Source organism: Muscardinus avellanarius (assembly GCF_963383645.1).
Source record: "Muscardinus avellanarius genome assembly, chromosome: 19".
Taxonomy (NCBI): domain Eukaryota; kingdom Metazoa; phylum Chordata; class Mammalia; order Rodentia; family Gliridae; genus Muscardinus; species Muscardinus avellanarius.
In genome coordinates, this window is record NC_137805.1 from 14,984,738 (window position 1) to 15,005,119 (window position 20,382).

The 20,382-nt window shown below is 57.3% G+C and overlaps 1 protein-coding gene across 4 annotated transcripts in view; it reads right to left on the reverse strand.

Moving 5' to 3' along the window:
- Positions 1–1,276: 1,276 nt before the first annotated feature.
- The window catches only part of LOC308277493 (tyrosine-protein phosphatase non-receptor type substrate 1-like), a gene marked incomplete at both ends in the record, with an annotated part of 36,060 nt that continues 16,954 nt past the window's right edge, over positions 1,277–20,382 (reverse strand). The window contains 6 exons of one of the 4 annotated variants that reach the window (XM_080716683.1): positions 1,277–1,531; positions 4,262–4,313; positions 10,130–10,154; positions 12,862–12,969; positions 14,879–15,211; positions 15,592–15,912. In XM_080716683.1, the coding sequence (XP_080572809.1) occupies positions 1,277–1,531; positions 4,262–4,313; positions 10,130–10,154; positions 12,862–12,969; positions 14,879–15,211; positions 15,592–15,912 (1,094 nt within the window). The remainder of the gene's footprint in view (positions 1,532–4,261; positions 4,314–10,129; positions 10,155–12,861; positions 12,970–14,878; positions 15,212–15,591; positions 15,913–20,382) is intronic. The other 3 variants (XM_080716682.1, XM_080716681.1, XM_080716684.1) reach the window with 3 other exon arrangements.

Consider the following 20,382-nt stretch of genomic DNA (forward strand, 5'->3'; position numbering starts at 1 on the left):
GTTTGGGGCTTGGAAGCAGAAACAGAAGATAGCGCCTGCCTGTGGGGTAGGGTCTCAGAGAGCTGGAGTGTGTGTGTGTGTGTGTGTGTGTGTGTGTGTGTGTGTGTGTGTGTAAAAGGGGTGGGGCCTGGCTCAGTGTCCCCCCCTGCAGGTCGCTAAAGTGCTTGTGAGAGGCGGGAAGGGGGTCGTCTTTGCGCTTCCCAGTTACAGGAGAGCAGGAGGCACTGGGCCTGGACGGGCTGCCCTGGAGAAGCGCTGGGCAGGGCGCGCACTCACTCACCACAGCGGGCCCAGGGCAGCGGTGCCAGCCACGCACGCGGCGGGGCCAAGGTCAATCAAGCCAGTCCCGGGAGGCCACGGAGCTTTTCCACAGAGCAGCTGAACATGCGGATCCTCCTTCCTGGTCCTGGGGGCTCTCGGGCCTGGGAGGAGCTCAGTTTCTGCTGCAGAAAAATCCCTCCAGGACAACAACTGTTAAACCTCAGACTTCACAAGACCCAACCATGAACTTCAACACACGACAAAGAGCCAAGAGAAAAAAAGAAAAAAGGAGAGAAAGGAAGAAACATCACAGATCAGGTTTTCTAACACCTCAGCTTCAAGATTGCACGGTTCACATTTCTCAATAATTTACAGGGGTCCACAGCGCGATGCTGCCGAGTTAGTGCTAGCTGAAGGAAGCAAGCTTGGGTCTAGAAAGGAGAGGTGGGGCCGTGCGGAGTGCCCGGGAGTCGCAGAGGGGCTGGAGGAAGAGGCGAAGGCCCCCGTCCCCCAGGGCGTGTGGCGCACGGGTCCAGAAGGCGGGAGGCCAGGCCTGTGCGGCAGCTTCAGCTAAGTCTCAGGACATGGGTCTGTTTTATCTGCCAGCCTCTCCATGGAGGGCGTGGTCCCATCTAAAGGGAAAGCTTTCCCAGAAGCCCTGTTGGGTGGGGGGTGGGAGGATCTTCTCCATTTCCTGGAAGAGCAGGCTCTGGCGCACGGAGGAGGCAGCCTGGGCGTCCAGACCCGTGGTGAGCAGAGGCACACAGTTCTTGTGCCCCCGGTGGCTCCAGCCCAGCAGCACCAGCCTCCAGATGTGGTGCAAGTGGACGGGGCATGGATCGCCCGGAGGAGTGGAGAGCCCAAGGGTGGACAGACAAGCAGCCGCCTTCACTCCGGGTCCGGGGCCTGAGCCACCCCGCCATCCGGGAACTGGCCGGCTGTCCTTACCACGGTGGCTTCCATATGGGACGAGATAGCCTGCAGGGACAGGCCCTAAAGCCGAGCGCCGTCCCCTTCACTTCCGCTGGACCTGGACGCTGGCGTACTCCGAGAAGGATGGCTCGGGCTTGGGGGCCGGCTGCTTGGGGCCCCGGTTGAGGTGGACCATGTCCAGGTCGGCGTAGGTGAGGGTGTCCTCCGGCCTGGGCGGCGGGCCGGTCTGAATGCTGGCGTACTCTGTGTGGTTGTTGGGCTCGGCGGCGCGGGGGGCCGGCTTCTTCTCCTTGGGCAGGTTCAGGTCTGCGTAGGTGATGTCGTTCGTGTCCTGGATCTTAGAGACAGAGAGAAGGTGTTTCTGGAGCCGCTGGCCCGCTCCCACGTGAGCTGGGCACCAAGTCTGGATGCTTCTGGCTCCTCTTGGACCCCAAGGGCTCGGCCTTATCCACCGCCCTCTCCTCTGACCAGTCACCTGCCCCAGCCTGACCCCTTCTGACCCACTTTCCTCCTTGAACAGGTTGAGATCTGGTCGAAGGTCTTTCTGAAACACCAGTGGGTCACCTCCCAGCCCGGCCCCAGAGTTACTCCCTCCTCCTGGCCGGAGCCACCCGCAATCCTCATCCCTCTTTTCCCACGTCCATCTCTCTGGCTGAGCTCTCCACCCCTCCTTTGCCTCTTAACCAACCATTCTACCATGTGCATTTCTGCTCACGCACTGGCCTCCTGACATCGTCCCTGCCCCCCAGGCCGCTGGCCCAGTCGTTCTCTGTGCTCCTCAGCCCAGGCGGCTCCATCCATCCGGTACCTACTGCACAGGACTGCCTGTCTGGGCCCCGACAGATGTGACCTCCCAGGGGCTGGGGACGCTCATTCCTGCACGAGTTTCTTCCACAAATAATCACTGAGCATTTGTCAGGATGCAGACACAAAGATTATCTCAGAAGAAGTTCTATTGGTGCTGAAGGGATGAACACATGGGTGGATGGATGGATGGATGATGGATGGATGGATGGATGGCAGATGAATATATAAACAGAAGGATAGATGGATGGATGGATGGCAGATGGATATATAGGTGAATGGATGGATGGATAGATGACAGATGAATAGATGAATAAACAGATGGATAGAAAGATGAATAAATAGATGGAGAGATAAATAGATAAACAGATGACAGCTAGATGAATGGATGGATGGATGACATCCAGATTAATGGATAGATGGATAGACATGGATGAATGGATGGATGGATAAAAAGACAGGGTGGGCGGGTGGATGGATGTGCTCTGGGTAAAGCTGGCGCCTGGGAGACAGAGCGGGACTGTGAGGGAGTGTGGACACTGGGTAGGGGTGGATGGTGGAGGTGCTGGAGTCAGAGCTGGGTTCCAATCCTGGGCCTGCCTTCTGAAGCTAAGAGACTCTGAGCAAATCACTTTATCTCTCTGGCTTCAGTGTCCTGTCCGTAAAACCAGGACAGTCATAGTACCTCCTGCTGGGGCTGCCCTGAGGATCACACTAAATCATCTGGGTAAACGTTCAGAACGGAGCCTGGGACACCATGAGCACTTGCTCCCCATAAACATCAGCAATCAACTGCTGAGAAGCCAAATACCACGCTCATCTTATCACCGGTGACTATGCCTGCAAGTGACCCACCGGGTGTTGTAAGCAGTGCCCCCGCCACACACAGCACCTCACATGGGCCCTACCACAACCCTGCTCAGAGGAGCACTGGTCCCACTTTACAGATGAATGAACTGAGCCCTGAGAGGTGGAGTGATCCAGTCACCTAGCTAGTCAGGGCCCTCAGGCCCCACGGTCCTGAGCCCTGCGGGCGCTCTCTCGGCTGTGAGCCCCAGTGACAGGGTCGATGAGGCTGCACAGAGACGAGACCACCGCCCGCTGCTCAGTGCCTGGGCGGGGCAGTTGGTGGGTGCTCAGTAAGTCTTTGAATGTGAACTTCTACAGGGTCCAGCGACCAATACTCCTCACCACCATCCTTTCCTCAGAAGGTGCCAGAAAGAAGCCCAGAGGTACAATGACTGGGAGAATATTTTTCTGCTATGACTAGAAATTATCCCATATTTTCTAACGACCACCCAAGCTTGTGTCCAGGGCTGCACCAGGTCAGGAGGACAGGCCGAGGTGTTCAGTCTAAAAAACTTACCAGCCTGGCTCCTTCAACAGACTCAAAGACATGCAACCACCTGGAAATGTCTAGGCCAACTGGCACTTGCTTGTCCCTGGTCCAGAGCAGGCTGTATCACACGGGGCTGGGGAGCCCGAGGCCTTGAGGCCCAACAGGGCCAGCGCGGGTAGGCAGGGCTCAGCTTCTCGGCAACAGGCCAACCATGCTGCCTAAGAAATTACCTTAGCAGCCAGGTGTGGTGGCGCACGCTTGTAATCCCACTGCTTGGGAGGCTAAGACAGGAGGATCCGGGTTGGCGGCCAGCCTCAGCTACTTAGTGAGGCCCTCTGCAACTTAGTGAGACCCTGTTTCAGATTAAAAAATCGGACTGGGGATATAGCTGGGAGGTAGAATACCCCACACTACTACTACTACTAAAAAAAAATTTTTTTTTTTCCTTAGCAATGTCAAGGAGAAATTGCAGGTCCAGGGCGGGAGCCTTGTGGGAGGTAAGCCATGAGCCAGAGTCCTTCCATCAGCAAAGGCAGGCGAGGCCCTCGTGGGCCATGCACTGCTGGGCTACAGAGAGCGGGCCGTGGGTGGTCTCCCGGTGGGGGAATCGCTGAGCAAGGGCTCAGAGGCAGGAAGGCCCAGTCCCCGCTAAGGAAGGCTGCAGCCTGACCCCAGGGCCCCATTCACACAAGACAGAGTACATGGCACCCCTGGAGGTGTGCGTGGTAGCAATGAACCAAGAGGGCTGCCTCGGAATCTCCAGGCCTGAGCGGAGAGCAGGAGCCTGCAGAGGACGTGGGGGGAATGAGGGAAGTGCCCATCCTCCACACCCTCCCTGGGGACAGAGTCTTAATTTAGAACCGGATCTGCAACTCGGTGGCTGCAAGGAAATCACACCCCGAGTTTCCCGGGAAGGGCGCTCACCAAGGACTGTACCTGGGTTATTTCTCTGGCGTTCTTCTCGGGCTCATGCAACCTAAAATGGAAAGAGACACACAGATAAAAATACCCGCGCTATCTCAAGTGCTCATGCAAATCGATAAGAATAACATTTAGATTCCACTTCCTATATGGGCAGAGGACATGGATGAATGATTCACAACAGAAACACAACTGCTTATCGAGTGTTTGGACAAGGGGCCATCTCCCTAGCGAGGACTTTTAAACGAGACACCGTTGCTTTCTTTTTTTACCTCTGTTGCAGGGTTCTTTTGCCTTGCTTTTCTCTCTTTATTTTTTTTGGGTGGTGGGCTACTGGGGATGGAACCCAGGGGCATTCCACCTCCAAGCTACACCCCCAGCCCTATCTGTAATCCTTTATTTTGAATCAAGGTCTCACTAAGTTGCAGAGAGCCTAAGTAGCCGGGGCTGGGCACAAACCCGTGATCCTCCTGACTCAGCCTCCCAAGTACTAGGATGACAAGTGTGCACCCCCACGCTCGGCTCTTTCTGTGTGTGTGTGTGTGTGTGGTACTGGGGGATTGAACACAGTGCATTCTACCTCTGAGCTATACCACTAGCCCTTTTTTGTTTGTTTGTTTGTTTTTGTGTGTGATACTGGGGTTCCTGGAAGCCCTTCTACCTCCGGGCTACACTCCCAGACCTATTTTTTATATTTTTATTTAGAAACAGGGTCTCTTAAGCCAGCGTGGCTGGCTTCGAACCAGTGCGATCCTCCTGTCTCCGCCTCCCAAGCGCGGGGATCACAAGCGTGCGCCACCACACCCGGCTACCACTAGCCCTTTTTAAAATTTTTTGTTTTGAAACAGGGTCTTACTACATTGCTGAGTCTCGCCAAGTTGCTGAGGCTGGTCTTGAACCTGCGATCCTCCTGCCTCTGCCTCCCAAGTGCTAAGATTACAAGCGTGTGGCACTTTAAAAATGATAATACTCAGAAGGTATGTTGGGGAAGACCTGGTAAAACCGACAAGCACTTTACACCTGCCTGGTGGGGGAGGGAAGGAAGGCCAGCCCTTTTAAGGGCAAGATCAAGAGCTTGGATGGTGTCCTCGTCTTTTGATGCATAGCCGCACTGTTTTGTAAGGTTGGAGGAAATTCAGTGTTGCAAAGCTTTCTGTATGAAAGCCACGTGTCCTGGGCAGGGAGGGGGATGGAGGCTTATGTCTTGAGGCGCTGCTGACTGAGACTGTTTTAGGAAATGAGGATAAACTTATAGATTAAGATTATTATTATTAGTTGGGCGTGGTAGCACACGCTTGTAATCCCAGTGCTTGGGAGGCTGAGACAGGAGGATTACAGGTTTGTGGCCAGCCTCAGCTACTTAGTGAGACCCTCTGCAACTTAGTGAGACCCTGTTTCAAAATAAAGAATAAAGGTTATTATTACCATTATTATCAATTTATTTATTTATTTGGTTCCAGGGATCGAATCCAGGGGGAGTCAACCTCCAAGCTACACCCCCAGCTCTTTTTATTTTGAAACAGGATCTCACTAAGTTGCTGAGGCTGGCCTCGAACCTGTGATCCTCCTGTCCAAGTACTGGGATTATAGGCATGGGCCGCCAGGCCTGGCTCAGATGAGGACTCATAAGGGTTTATGAGGAGGTATTTTTTAAAGATACAGATGACTGCATTAAGTGACAAGTGGAGGAGGTTCTCCGTGGGGTCTAATGACCCAGAACATCTGGGTGATGACAGGGCAGTGGTAATGGTAGTGGCCTTTGGGGGGTATTTTTCTTTTGGGGTTGTTTCTCGTATTTTCTGAATATTCTGTATCATAAGTCTCTACGTATTGCTGTTAAGTGAAGAAAAGACAGGCTAAGCCGTCTTGGTTAATTGACAAAGTTGCTCATGCCTGGGTCCTGTGACTGGAGGCCCTGGCATGGCTCAGCGGTAGGGTGTCACCGTCAAGGTGATGCGCTGGACCCAGCCACTGTGTCCCGGGACATCAGCCCGGACAGTGTCAGAAGCGAGCGATGGGGCTGGTGTAGCGGAGCCGCCACGAGTGCACAGCTCATTTCTGGGGCACGAGTGCCATGTGGCCAGAGCCACCGCCCCCAGGACCGGGGACATGTGGGGGGTCAGATCGCGCACACGTGGCTTCCGAGCTGGGGAGAAGCTGGTCCCACACCAGACAGACAGACAGCAGGGTGCTGTGGAAGAGCCGGAAGCCTGTGCGGTGGGGCGGGTCGGCTGCCCCGGCCAGACGTGATCGCTCAAATCCTATTTTATTCTTTATTTTGAAGCAGGGCCTCACTAAGTAGCTGAGGCTGGCCACGAACCTGCGATCCTCCTGTCTCAGCCTCCCAAGTACTGACTGGGATTACAAGTGTGCGCCCCCACGCCCGGCTTTCAAATCCTATTTTCTAGAGTCCTCAGTAATTCAGTGAGACCTCAGCAACCTAGCAAAACCCTGTTTGTTTAAAAATAAACAATAAGAAAGGCTGAGAGGATAGCTTAGAGGTAGAATGCCCCTGGGTTCAATCCCTAGTACCAAGAAAAAACACTCAAAAAATAGACTTTTTTCTCCCAGCATTTGGGAGGCTGAGACAGGAGGATCTGGGTTTGCGGCCAGCCTCAGCTCCTTAGTGAGGCCCTCTGCAACTTAGTGAGACCCTGTTTCCAAATAAAGAATAAAAAACAGGGCTGGGGGTGTAGCTCAGAGGTAGAATGCCCCTGGGTTCCATCCCCAGGACCACAAAAACAACAAAAAAACAGACTTTTTCTGAGGTTCACTGAACCCCCAAACTCCACTTTCAGAACATTCAGGCAGTATTTCAGACTAACAATTATCCATTTTGTGTGTCTGTCTGTCTCTCCTCTGGTCTTTCTGTCTCGACAAATGGCTGGCCACTTCTCGTCCTGAGCCAGGCTACGGTGGCATCTGGCGCTCACCCTTCTCTCTTCCTTTACCACCCAAGTCTAACCCACCCAAGGGTGCGTTAACACCCATCGGATCCAGCCACTCCACCACCTGGCCTTAGCTCCCTCGAGAGCCTCCCTGCCTCCACTCCACATTTAAAATGCATAAATGACACCATGTTATTTTCTGCACAGAAAGCTCAACCCTTCCTCCCACATGGTGAACCCCACTTTGCAGCCTGCTTCCCCGCCTCTCCCTGCCGCACCGCTCGGCTCCAGCCGCACCGGCCTCCGCACCGGCCTCCACCACATCCTCACTGCGGGGCTGACTCTCCCACCTCTGCACCACCCTCCACCCCTTACCCGCTTTATTTTGCCAACCCCTGCGTGGTATTGTTTAGTAAGCTTCCAGCCGCCTCCCCAGGGCACTGCGAGCTTTGAGTTGTTCAGTCCTGAAGCCCCAACACCTCGTCCCGGGCTGCCACGTGGTCGGCACACCGTGTTTGCTCAGTGAATGAACGAGCTTTTCTCTCTGGACCCTACGTGCCAGAGGCCCAGGCGCAGTCTCGCCTCTGTTTCCCTTTGTGGTCCGCAGGCCTGGCGCTGAGCAGGGCCTAATCCGGATGAATGAAAGAGCCGGGGAAGCCCTGAATATTCCAGGAATAAACGCGGAGAACGCCTGACAGGCAAACAAATGGCCGACTGAACGAGCCCCAGTGCCCAATTAAGGGAGTGGAGACTCGCGGCTCCTGTCTGAGCCGCAGAAGATGACAGAACCTGTATATTCCTAACCCCGGGAGTGGCAGAGCCCTCCTCCGCCGCCTGCACCCCGCAGGCCCTTTGAGCTCAAAGCAGAGGCCTCTCACACCCTCCTGAGGGCGCTGCCCCGTGCAGGTGGCCTGGGGAAATGTCTGATCCCAGCCGGCCAGAGGCGCAGCTGAGAACCCGCCATTAGCGCTTGCCAGCCATCGCTTTGGTTGAGAGAGATGAAGAGAGCGTTATGGCTCCCTCGGTGGGCTCACGCTGAAAAATAAGAAAACAGGCGGAAAACGGTTGGCTTCTCTGGGGGAGGAGAAACAGGCGGCGGAGGCTTCGCAGCCAAGACGGAGTGCCACGCCGGTGTTAGGGTCAAAACTGGGCTGCGTGGGAAAGTCGGCGTCTCTGATGGTCAGGGACGACCTTCGAGAGCAGGGGTCGCGGACCAGCGCCACCCGAGGGCTGCTAGACAGAGAAATTCTCAATCAAGGACTCCGGGGCAGCTGTGTTTGAACAAGGCCCCTGGGATTCTGCGACACGCTCAAGTCTGGGAACCACTGTCCTATGACACAGGAATAGTAATAAGTCATAGAGCTTTTGTGAAAATTAAAGTCGCAAGTAGGATAACATGTGTAAAGGGACAGATTGGTGTGCAGGACACAGTTGGTGCTTATAAATAGCAGCTACCAACCAAGTGTGGCAACACACCTTGTAATCCCAGGACTTGGGAGGCTGAGGCAGGAGGATTGCAGGTTCGAGGGCAGCCTCTGCAACCTGTGAGCCCCTACACAACTCAGTGAGACCCTGTTTCAAAATAAAGAATAAAATACGGCTGGGGCTGTAGCTCAGAGGTAATGAATATTCCTGGGTTCCATCCGCAGTACCGCACACATACACAAAAATGGCAGCCAGAAATGTGGTTGTCATTAGTGCTACGGACACCATACTTCCCTTCAGACCACACTAATTGGGGATAAGACAGTAAAAAATAAGAACAGAGCCAAGTGTGGTGGCGCACGCTCGTCATCCCAGCATTCGGGAGGCTGAGACCGGAGGTTCGCGGACAGCCTCAGCTACTTAGTGAGGCCCTCTGCAACACAGTGAGACCCGGTTTCAAAATAAAGAATAAAAAATAAGGCAGGGGATGTAGCTCGGAGGTCAAATGCCCCTGGGTTCCATCCCCAGACCCGCAAAATAAATAAATAAATAAATAGATCTGGGGATGTATGTTGGAGGTAGAATGCCCCTGGGTTCCATCCCCAGACCCGCAAAATAAATAAATAAATAAATAGATCTGGGGATGTATGTTGGAGGTAGAATGCCCCTGGGTTCCATCCTCAGTAACACACACACACACACGCACACACACACGCACGCACGCACACAGAGCAAGGGTTCATTAGTCCTTCAGTAGTTCTTTCCCAAACCTCCACCAAGCACCATCCCATTCGACGATGGTGCCCAGCTCAGGAGCTCCTGGCTGTGAACAGGAGGGCGCGGTGCCTTGTCTCAGGAGGGGCAGGTTGGGAGTGGGGACGGGCGCAGACACCTTGAACATACCCGGGGAAGCATCAGGAGGCGCCAGAAAGCCCCCTGAGCCAGGCAGAGGCCGTGTCCTTGCTGAGCTCAGGACAAGGGGGGGGGGTGAAAAGAGGGGCGCCCTCTCTACCAGCGGCGGCCCCACCTCTGGAGGTGCGGTTTGCAAACGTGCACGCCCCTCTCTGCCCAAGACAGCCCCACCACGAACCTGCGTCTCCTTTGCTGCGCTGAGGTGGGCCCACCTGACAGAAGGTTCCGGATCGTTCACGTCTGTGCTCACTGCCCGTGCCCCTCGACCTGTCTGACCCGCAGAGGCCTGGGCTCGCTCCTGTTCACCGCTGGGCCCAGCACCCAGGGCAGAGCTGCGCGCACCCGGCGCCCTCAACAAGCCACTGTAAATGGCCACGAACAAACTAATGTACCCGTGACGTGAGGTCACCACGCGAGCTCTGCCGCCCGCGTGGGACTCGGCCAGAGGCCCGGTGTCTGGGGCAGCAGGCAAGAGGTCAGTGCCACTGCGCCGGTACTCCTCATCTGAGATAACTAAAAATAAAACAGACTCGGCACCAGCGGCCCACAAAAGAGAGGGATGCTGGCGGCACACAGGAGACGGGGCGGAGGCGCGCGTGGTCCTGGGGGCGCCGGACAGCCAAGTAACAAATACAGGGTCCCTTACCTTGTAGAAGATGTGGAGCCCTTGGCTGAAAAAGAAAAGAAACAAGGCCGTGATTTAACCAGAAACACATTTTCCTCAGGTGACCACTTGTGGCGAGCTCGAGGGAAGAGGGAGGAATTCCGGAGGTCGTGTCCTGGGGCCCACCGGCAGCCCCACACCCACCAGAGGGCAGCCGCCATCTTCCTGGAGGAATCCCCTCCCCTCCCGCCTTCCCCCTCTGGGAGCGGTCAAGGGTCCTGAAGCAGCCTGGGGGGCCACTGACCCCCTCTGTAGGCCTGGCCTCCATCAACAACACCTCCGAGGCACAGCCTCCAGCAGGCCAGGTCCCAGGGGAGTCCAGGACAGCAGCTGTAGCAGGACCCTGCGTCGTGGAGTGGGAGGAACCCGGGCTTGTGTGAGCTGGGGGCGGCTTCTCTGGCTTTTAAAGCTCACCAGGGCTGGGCCGAGCACCCATGTATTTAGTGTTACCACTTCCAGGAAAGTAAACATCCACCTGGCCGGAGGCTTCCGGCCTGTGACTTGGGGTGGCAGAGAGCAGCCTCCCAGCTCCGCAGCCGCCCGCTCCCGCTGCGCAGTAAAAGTTTAATTAAAATGCAACACACACACTCAAGTGTGCTGTGCGCCACACTCCCAGCAGGCCCGAGGCTGCCAGGGCGCGGGGGCGCTCCCTGCCTGGTTAACCAGGCTCATGCCTGGCAGGGACCGTGGTGTTGGGGTGCGCTGTACCAGCCGGTGGGCCAGACTCAGCAGCTTACAGCAGACCCCGGGTCTCAGCACCAGGCTCCCGTCGTCTCTGGGGATCAGAGCGGGGCACCAATGGCCAAAGACAGGGCAACCGCAGGCTCCACAGCTGGCCAGCAGTCCAGTCCACACAGGGACATCTGTCAGGGCTGTTGAAAGGGAGAGGAGGCGCAGATGCCTCCAGGGCCCAAGGGGGAAGGAGGCTTCTCCTCAGGGTGGAGGGGTGTGCAGACTGCGCCCCAGCAAGGTGTCGGGCTTTGAGTTCTGGCCCCACCTAGGAGCTGGGAGGCCCTTCCCAAGCCTCAGTCTTCTCATCTGTAAAATGGCTGGGTCCTCCCTCCTGCGAAGCCTGTGTGAGGCTGACCACTGAGAGGCAGGAGCAGGGTGGGACCCTGGGAACCTGAGCGCTGGGTGTGTCCGTCCTGGTGCCCGTGTGTGGGCTGGCTCTGCACACTCGCCCACCGCTGGGGCTGGGTGGCCCCAGTGTCTGCAGCTCCCCAAGCCCCCATTCCTCCCCAGCAACACCAGGCTATGGATGCCTAGCCGTGAGTAAAGAGTGCGCCTGTTAGCGGGGCGTGGTGGCGCACACCTGCAATCCCAGTACTTGGGAAGCTGAGACAGGACTGCAGGTTCGAGGGCAGCCTCTGCAATACAGTGAGGCTCTCAGCAACCTAGCGAGACCCCGTTTCCAAACAGAGGTAAAATGAGTGAGGGGTGGAACTGAACGGTGAACCCCCCGGGCTAGACCTAAATGCCATAGGCACACACTAAGAAAGAGCGCACAGCCCCAGAAAGGACGGCTGAGACTTCACTGATGGCCACCATGCGTGCTCCACCGGGGGACAAGGGACGCGCGTCCCCACCCGCTGGGAGCTGCGCGGGATTCTCCAGTGGATCCCACGGACCTCCTGCTCCGAGCACTGGCGTGGCCTTCCGCCAGCCAGGGAGGGGCAGAGACTCGGGCAGAGCCGGGTGCAGAGGGCCCGTGCTGAAGCATGGCGTGCGTCCGAGCGCAGCAGGCCACGAGCGACAGCTGGGGACGGCTCCTGTCATCGGCAGCCTACGGCGCATGGTGGGTCACAACTGGCATTTTTAACAGAAGCAAAGAGACTCTGACCGGAAAGAAAATACCAGAGTTTCAATTTTATATAAAGGGGTGTGCTGGGCTGAGACGTGAAATGTTATTTCTATCACGTGCTATAAAAATATGTATATATAAGGTTTTGGAAATACCAGCGCAAAGTGGCCTTCTCAGCGTGGCCAAGGAGACATGCGGAGGTCCCAAGGCGGTGGCCCTGCCATTTCACAGCAGCCGACTTGGGCTTGGCACTACCCGCGAGGCAGGTGTCGCCAAGCCCATTCTACGGATGAGGAAACAGGCTCGTGGAGGCCAAACCGACTGTTTAGAGCACAGAGCGGGGGTCTGGCACCCGGGCGGGCCTGATTTCAAAGCCAGAGGCCTTGCCACAGCCGGAGGCATGCACACACAGAAAGCAGGCATCCAGCCACCCAAGGGCTTCCCAGAGCAGGCGCGGACATTTATGGAGCACCTGTTGTATGCCAGGAGCTTAGCTAGAGCTTTACCCGCAGTCCCCATACACTGCCCTCCCCCACCTTGGAGGCAGGTGGCTGTATGAACCCCTCCCCCTGGCCTCCTGCCTGGGGCTGGGCAGGTAACCTGGACACCTAAGAGAAAAGCAACGTGTGCCAGGCAGCTCCCGGAACACTGGCTCCTCCCCGCCACCAGCAAGAGCGCTGAGGCCCCTCTTGCCAGCCTAGTTAGTAGTCCTGGGAATATGAGCGACCTGGGGCAGGGACAGCCACTTTGCGACCATGAGGAGAAAGGCCACCCAGACCCCACGCAGCGCCAGTCCCAGCACCACCGCCTCTGAGCTGGAAGTCACTCACGCCCCAAGCACCCGGGCACCACCTCCGCCGGGAAGGACAGCCCAAGGACGTATTTCCCGGGAGGAAGAGGGGACTCTACCCACCTTTCTTCTGCCTGATTCGGAGGAGGTAGAGGATGGCCATCAGCAGGACCACCAGCAAGGCGCACACCACGCCCACCACGATGAAGACGTTCCAGTTCTTGGCCTTGTCTGCGGACCACATGGAAGACAGCCTTCAGGTGTGTCGATTGAGAGCAGAAAAACCAAAGCCTGCTGCCCCTCCCCCACCACGCAGGCATGGCTGACCGTGACCACCTGGCTGGGCCTTCTAGGAATCCCGGAGCCCACACGGGCCCGCCCCGGGCCGCGCACTCTCAACCACGCGGGCCTTTGGTGAGCAGAACCAACGCAGGCCGCACGGAGGGGCCAGGAGGAACGCGTGTGCTGCGAACAGCTGCAAAGGAAGCCGGGTGCAGGATGTGGGCAGAAACCTCACTCCCGAGGAACAGAAACACATCCCTTCTCCCCTGGAGGAAGCCCAGAGTGGCCGCAGTGGCAGCACGCATCCACCTGAGAGCCGCCATCAGCCGCGGGCTGCAGACGGGGCCTGGGAGGGCCGGTGAGAGATGGCCGCGTGCCGGCTGCAGGCCCCCTGGCTCTCTGGGCCGGGGCCCCGGGCCGCAGCCTAGGAGTCTGAATCAGGACACCTGGGATGGGCACAGCGCTCGGGGCCCCGGGGAACAGGCAGAAGGTCCTGCGTGGTCCAAGCACAGTAGCATGACAGAAAAGTGGCTTCGAGCCAGTCCCCTGCTGAGCGGCGTGACCTTGGACTGGTCAGCGGCATCTCCTGCTCCCTGCCGGCTTCCGTGATAGAGACCAAGAAATCCTACCTCGTCAGGCAGCTCTGAGGATCACTAATTAGCAAGTTTCCAACCAACTCTTTCATCCTTTCTCAAGGTATTGCCTGAAGGCCTACTGTGTGCCCTGAAGCTGCAAGACGGAACAGGACGGCCGGACCCGACCAGCTGCGCCTCGGAGCGGAGGGGCCACGAAGCTCATCCCCTTCGACACAGCCATGAGCAAGCAGGTGCTCGGGGCGGGGGGGGGGGGGCGCGTGCGAGCCGCACAGCAGGTCTGTGACAGAGCCAGGGGGGACCCACACGGCCCGTCTCCCAGGGCAACGCGGAGCCTGTGAAAAGCGGGTGTCGGTAAAATCAAAGGGGCTGCAGGACCCGGCCCTGAGGGGTTTTTGAAGCTTCCTTGAAGGATAGAGAAATGGCCTCTGTTCTCACCATTCAAAAGGTTCTGCCATGTACAAAGCATCGGCCTGGTGATGACAGGGATGCAGGACTCTACTGTGGCATCAAAGGCCACAGGTGCTGCTGTTTCCAAGAAAGACGAGATCTGCGTTGGCTACACTCAGGAGGGGGCTGCGAAGGCTGGGCCCTGACTCCCCCTACTCTCCCGGGAGACCGGCTGATTATCTCATCCTAAGCGAGTGTAGCCGCGGCCTACAGACGCTAATGGAGAGACTGGCCCGGAGTAACAGTCACTGGTGGGATAGAGAGAAGAGGATGGTCATTTTCCTTGAGCCCAGTATAAAAATCCACCTGCCAGGGACCAGAGAGGCCGGCGAGGGGGTGGGACGAGAACATGATACTGTTAGGCAAAGAAAGCAGGGCAGGACGCCAGTACACGGCAGATCCCCCTTCTTCTTTGTTCATTTTGGTGCTGGGGTTGAACCCAAGGGCGTGCTACCTCTGGGCTGCACCCCCTGTCCTTTTTAGTTTTTATTTTGAAAGGTCTCGGCAAGTTGCTGAGGCTGGTCTCAAACCTGCGATTCTCCTCTCTCAGCCTCCCAAGTACCAGGATTACAGGTGTGTACCGCCACACCCAATTACTAGTATCTCTTTGCATTAACAGATTCCCTGAGACGCGTACCAGAGCCTTAACCGTGGCGACCCGTGGCCTGTGGGACTCAGGGAAAGGGAGCTGACTTCAAAACTCTGCTTTCTGTTTACAGATGTCTAGACTGCCCTGGACTAAGTGCAAATCGCGACTTCCGACCTCACAAGGGAGATGGAATGGGTTGGACAGGTGGCGGGAGCTGAGGCCTCACCAGGGGCGGGGGTCGCGCCCTGGCCCGTGGGGAGGGCAGAGGCCTTCAGGACGTAGCTTCTGTTGATCATCATCTGGTTGTCATGCTCCACGCGGCAGGTGAGCACGGCGTCCTCCCGGTGGACAGAGGCGTTCAGTAGCAGCCAGCTGACGCGGTTGAAGGTCCCATCCTTGTTTTCTGTGACGCTTGAGTTCGTTTCTGGCCGGGACACATTTCCGTTCTCTGACCAGGTCAGCTGGAGGCTGGAGGGGTAGAAGTTCTTCGCCAGGCAGGTGATGTTCACCTGGTTCCCTGCCACTGAGGGCTGCGGGGTCACCTCCAAGGTGGGCGAAACTGAAACAGCACAGGCAGAAGCTGTGATCCCGACACGGGCAAGCCACGGGGGAGGGTCTGAGAGCTGGGCATGCGGCCGGCCGCACAGACACTCAGAATCTGCTCATGCAACCACTGAGCACAGCGCCTGGCACACAGCGCGCAAAGACCCGTGGCTCCTCTTAGGGTAAAAATGGATGAAACCCACAAGTATAACTCCTGGCATGCAGTTGGGATCAGATAACTAGCAAAAGAGAGAAATACCAGCACACAGGGGCTTCACTCTAAGGTGCAGATAATGGTGGTCACTTTGGGTAAATAAATCCAGCCCCCAGCGAGCGCAGGGCAGGAGCACCGGCGCAGCGGCCAGGGTGGGCGTGGTGGGGCTGGGGGCCATCTACCTCGGATGGTGTCGGACAAGTTGGCGGTCCCACGAAGAGGCGGGCCCCCCTGCAAGGTGACGTGGTCCACCTCGCAGGTGACCTGGGAGTGAACGTCCCCGGGGGCCAGCACCACGTTGGCCGTGCTGGACAAGTTGTAGGAGACGCTTTCGCCGCCCGGCTCCACTTTGGTCTGGAAGTCGAGGAGCGGCTTCCCGTTTTTGAACCACTTGAGGGTGATGTTCCGAGGCGAAAAGCCTTGAGAGGTACAGGTGAAGCTCACCGTCTGGTCTGGCGCGGCCCTCGCCGCAGGGCCCGATACCACCGGGGCAGAGGGTTTGGCTAGGAGGAGCATTAACAGACAAGAAGTGTGATTGCGAAGTCCGCCACGGCCCCCAGGAGAACCTTCCTGGACATCCTCACTGGGTTTTGCGTAGCGAGGGCTGAGCGCAGGCCTTCAAGCATGCTAAGCACATGCTCCGGGACCGAGCCATGTCCCCTGCCACAGACCAGACATTAGCTGCGAATCCTCTTAATAAAGCTAGCTGGGCACGGGCCAAGACAGCCATCCAGCCAGTGAGGGTGGGCAGCCCTGATGGATTCCAGGCCTGAGGTCAGAGTCCCCTCTGCATCAAGAGATTTCCTCCCATCTGGGCCCCGGAAGAACATTACTGAAAGCCGGGCGTGGTGACGCCCGCTTGTAATCCCAGCATTCGGGAGGCTGAGACAGGAGGATCGCGGTTCATGGACAGCCTCAGCTACTTAGTGAGGCCCTTTGCAACTCAGTGAGATCCTGTTTCAAAATAAAGAATAAAAAATAGGGCAGGGGGTGTAGCTCCGAGGTCAAATGTCCAGGGGTTCCATCCCCAGACCCGCAAAAAAAAAAAAAAAAAAAAAAAAAAAAGAACATTACTGATAGGTTTCACTCTTTGCAAAGGCTCTTCCTGGCCTCCCCTGGAATCTTATTAGGAGAGGCAAACGCAGGGGACGGGTGGCGGGCTAGGGGTGGCAGCGCACGCCTGTAATCCCAGCACTTGGGAGGTTGAGACAGGAGGATCGAGGCCAGCCTCAGCAACTTCGTGGAAACGCTCAGCAACCTAGTGCTGAGGAAGCCGAAGGAGGTTGAGTTCTTAATTGCTAATCAATTACCAGTGACACAGGCCCAGGCCCACTGCGCGGGGGACTACTCCTGCTCCCAAAAGCAGACAAGTGAGAGACTCAGAAAGAGGCAGCTGGCCCTGTGGATGGGGCCAAATTGCCAATCCAGCGCCTTCCGGAACAGTCTCCACCCAGCAAATCCCATAAATGTGTGTATTTGCAAACATTTCCCTTGCTCCCTGACGCCCAGGAGACATCTTGAGGGCACACTATGGAGGATGTCGCTTGAACAGCCAGTGGCCAAGGCCCCGGGGCAGATGGGGCCTTAAGGGATGAGGGGGCTGGGAAGGAAGGACCCCCCTGTGTGGGGGTCCCTATCCCTGTGCTCAGATCACTGCACACAGAAGGAGACTTTCCACATCTGAATGTGAAGTTTCCTCCTCCTCCTTCCCTAAGTGATACAGTGTGACATCTATTTACTCAGCACTTACATCTACTGGGTTCTGTAGTCCTCTCCAGATGATTTAAAGCGTAAGGGAGGCCGCGTGCAAATACCACCGGCTTCATATGAGGAGCCTCAGCCTCCTTGGGTCCGGGCATCCCTCAGGGGTCCCGGAGCCAGTCCTCCGCGGGGCTGCAGCTACCATTTACAGAATTTTGGGGAGCTTGCTGCTGGCTTCCTCCCCCTACGAGGGATGTCAAGGTGACAGCCCAGGAGTGTCAGCAGAGGCACAGAGAGGCGTGTGGCCGCCAGAGGCGCACAGCAGGTGGAGGGCGGGGCTCACGGCATCCCAGAGAGTTGATGAACTCTGACATCTCCATTTATTATCTTTTTTCTGTTTATTATTTTTATTTTAATTTGCTGCCATGCTGGAGATTGAACCCAGGGCCTTACACACGCCAGGCAGGAGCTGCACCCCGGTCCTCGCCTCTATTCTGATCTTTCTGAGCCTCGGTGTTGCCTTCTGTTCACGGTGGATAAAAACACCGCTTGGGTTGGCAACAGTAAAGGGAAACACAGCACCTGGCATACAGTTGGTGCTTAATAAGAAACTCCTATGCCTGATCTCAGTACTACTTCTGAAACTGTCTTCCTTAGGCAGCTGGAAGGCACAACAAATGCAGTGGGAAACACAGGCAGAGGCTCGGACTCCCTGGGCTGCCATGGAAACCGGGGGGGGGGGGGGAAGAAGCTGCTCTCCCTCTCACACACCCCTAGGAAAGCTTCAGACCACCCACCCGGGCCCAGGCTCCCTCCAGAGGAGCTGCTGGCTCTGTGAAGGGAGGGGACAGGTTCCTGGTGATCCGGTGCTCCAGGGGGGAGGCTGTGGCTGCAGAGTGAGGAGCTGGGGGACCACCCTGAGGCTGGGGTCTCCACAGGCTCCCCCGGGCTGCCCCTCTGTGGGCCTGGGGCTGCTCCCACGGGCCCACACCCCAAAAAAGGCTCTCACACCCGGCTCCGTGGAGGACCCACGTTGCCAGGGAACCCCCCACCTCCTCCTGGGCCTCAGGACATGGCGCTCTGGGGTCATCAGCCCTGGCTGTGTATTAGAACCTTCTAGAATAAGGAAAGCCCTCAGATGCCCAGGCCACTCTGAGCAATTACAGCGAGTGTCCAGGGGCCGGGATCTTTTCTGAGGTTTCTCAGGTGACCCCGAGGAGCAGCGGGATGGACAGCCACCCAACCTCACTCCGACCCCAGTGACCTCTGAAGTCTGGGCACAGAACGTGACCTCTCCTGGGTCACACACCTCGGCCTGATGCAGATGCAGCTCACATCACGGGGCACTTCCTGCCCACCTGCTCCTGGCCCGCCACATCACTGCCCGCCTGCAGCCCCGTGGCCATGGGGTGGGGGTCAGGGACAGGTAAGGGCGCCGCATCCCAGGTCACAGGCTGGGATGTGGGTCTGCTCAGCAGCTCCATCCCCTGCCCTGTCTGCTCAGCAGTCACCATGACACCTACCCACTCCCCAGGGCTCGCTCCACGTCCTCTCCAATCTCCCCAGAAGCCTGGATGGAGGCTGTGGAGTTATCCATTTCACAGCGGGGGAAACTGAGGATTTCAGGGAAGCCAAGCCTCGCCCATGAGCACACGGCCTTGGGGCACCAACCCCAGGGCTCTGCCCCTCAGCAGTCCTCACAGCATCCCAGGAGGACTGGTACCCAAGGCGCCGGGGAGGGAGGGGCCATGATGATGATTGGCATCTGGCCATCCCCTCCTTTCTTGCGGGCCCTTTAGGCCGATGGCGTGGGGAAGGAGTCGCAGACCAAGTCACACCTGAGCCACTTGCTTGCTGGGATTCCTTGGGCACAGGACGCACCGCAGGGGGACTTCAGTGTCTTTATCTGTGACTCCTGCAATATTAGGTCGAAGCCACCTCCCCCGCCTCATTCCAGGGATTGTGAGGGGACTTGATGCCACCACAGCCAGGAGGGAAAACTGGTATTATCTTCATAAATTAAAACAAACACTATCTTGGTGGCTCACGCTTGTAATCCCAGCATTCAGGAGGCTGAGACAGGAAGACCACAGGTTCTTGGCCAGCCTCAGCTATTTAGTGAGGCCCTCTGCAACTTAGTAAGACCTTGTTTCAAAATAAAGAATAAAAAAAATAGGACTGGGGTGCAGCTCAGAGGCAGAATGCCCCTGGGTTCCATTCCTAGTACCCCACCATCTGACCTAGCACGCGTCTGGCAGTGGCCATTGCCCCTGAGCAGGAGATGCCTATACAGGGTCAGCCGCTGGTGCGGTTCAAGGTGGGGAGCGACTTAAATACCCACAATGGGAGACGATGCAATAAATCATATTTCCCAATGCTGGAGCTGGAGTTAATGCAGCTGTTAAAACAACAGAGGAAGCAGGGCTGCACGCTGGAACCCCAGCCGGGGGGCTGAGGCGGGAGTGAGACTTTGAGCAACCTCGCAATACCCGCTTTCAAAACAAGAAATAAACAGGGCCGGAAGCGTAACTGGGAAGTAGGATTTCCCTAGGTTCAATCTCTAGCACCACGCGTGCGCACGCGCACACACACACACACACACACACACACACACCTCTATGGGATGACCTAGCATCTCCCTAAGGAATGACCCGTATGGCTTTAGTCTGGGGGAAGGCTCAACCACTGACCAGCCTCAGGGTGGCCATGGGAGCAGCCCCTGACCCCTGGCTGAAGAGCAGAGACGCCAGCTCCACTCGGGTCCGGCTCAGGAGCTCTTATTCAGCCACCAGTGTGGCCCCTCTGTGGAGAGTGTCTAGTGCCGGGCAGCAAGGAGCCCGGCCCACAACCAGTCTGTGTCCTGGTCCTGACTGGGCATAACTGACCACATCACGTGAGCAGGGGCCTCGGGATCCCCATCAGGCCCGGGCGGGTGGCCTAAAGGTCCTTTGGGTCCTGATAATCCTGGATGCAGGAGTTTGCAAAAGCCCCTGGGCCTCTGGCAGGAGTCCCAAAGGGAGCATCTTGGGTGCACCGACCGGGATCCTCTGTCACCCACACGGGGACCTGGGTGGACGACCCAGCTCTGCTCAGAGCCTGTGGGAGCCGCTCCCTGATACACGAGGGCTGTGCAGACAGACCCAGGGCCAAGGCCTGACCCCCGCCAGCCCCTCCGTCCAGGGCTCCCAGTCAGCAGGAACCTGCACCATCAGGCATCTTCTGCGTGTGCTTTCTTTTCTTTCCTTCTTCTCTCCCCCTTTTTTTTTTTTTTT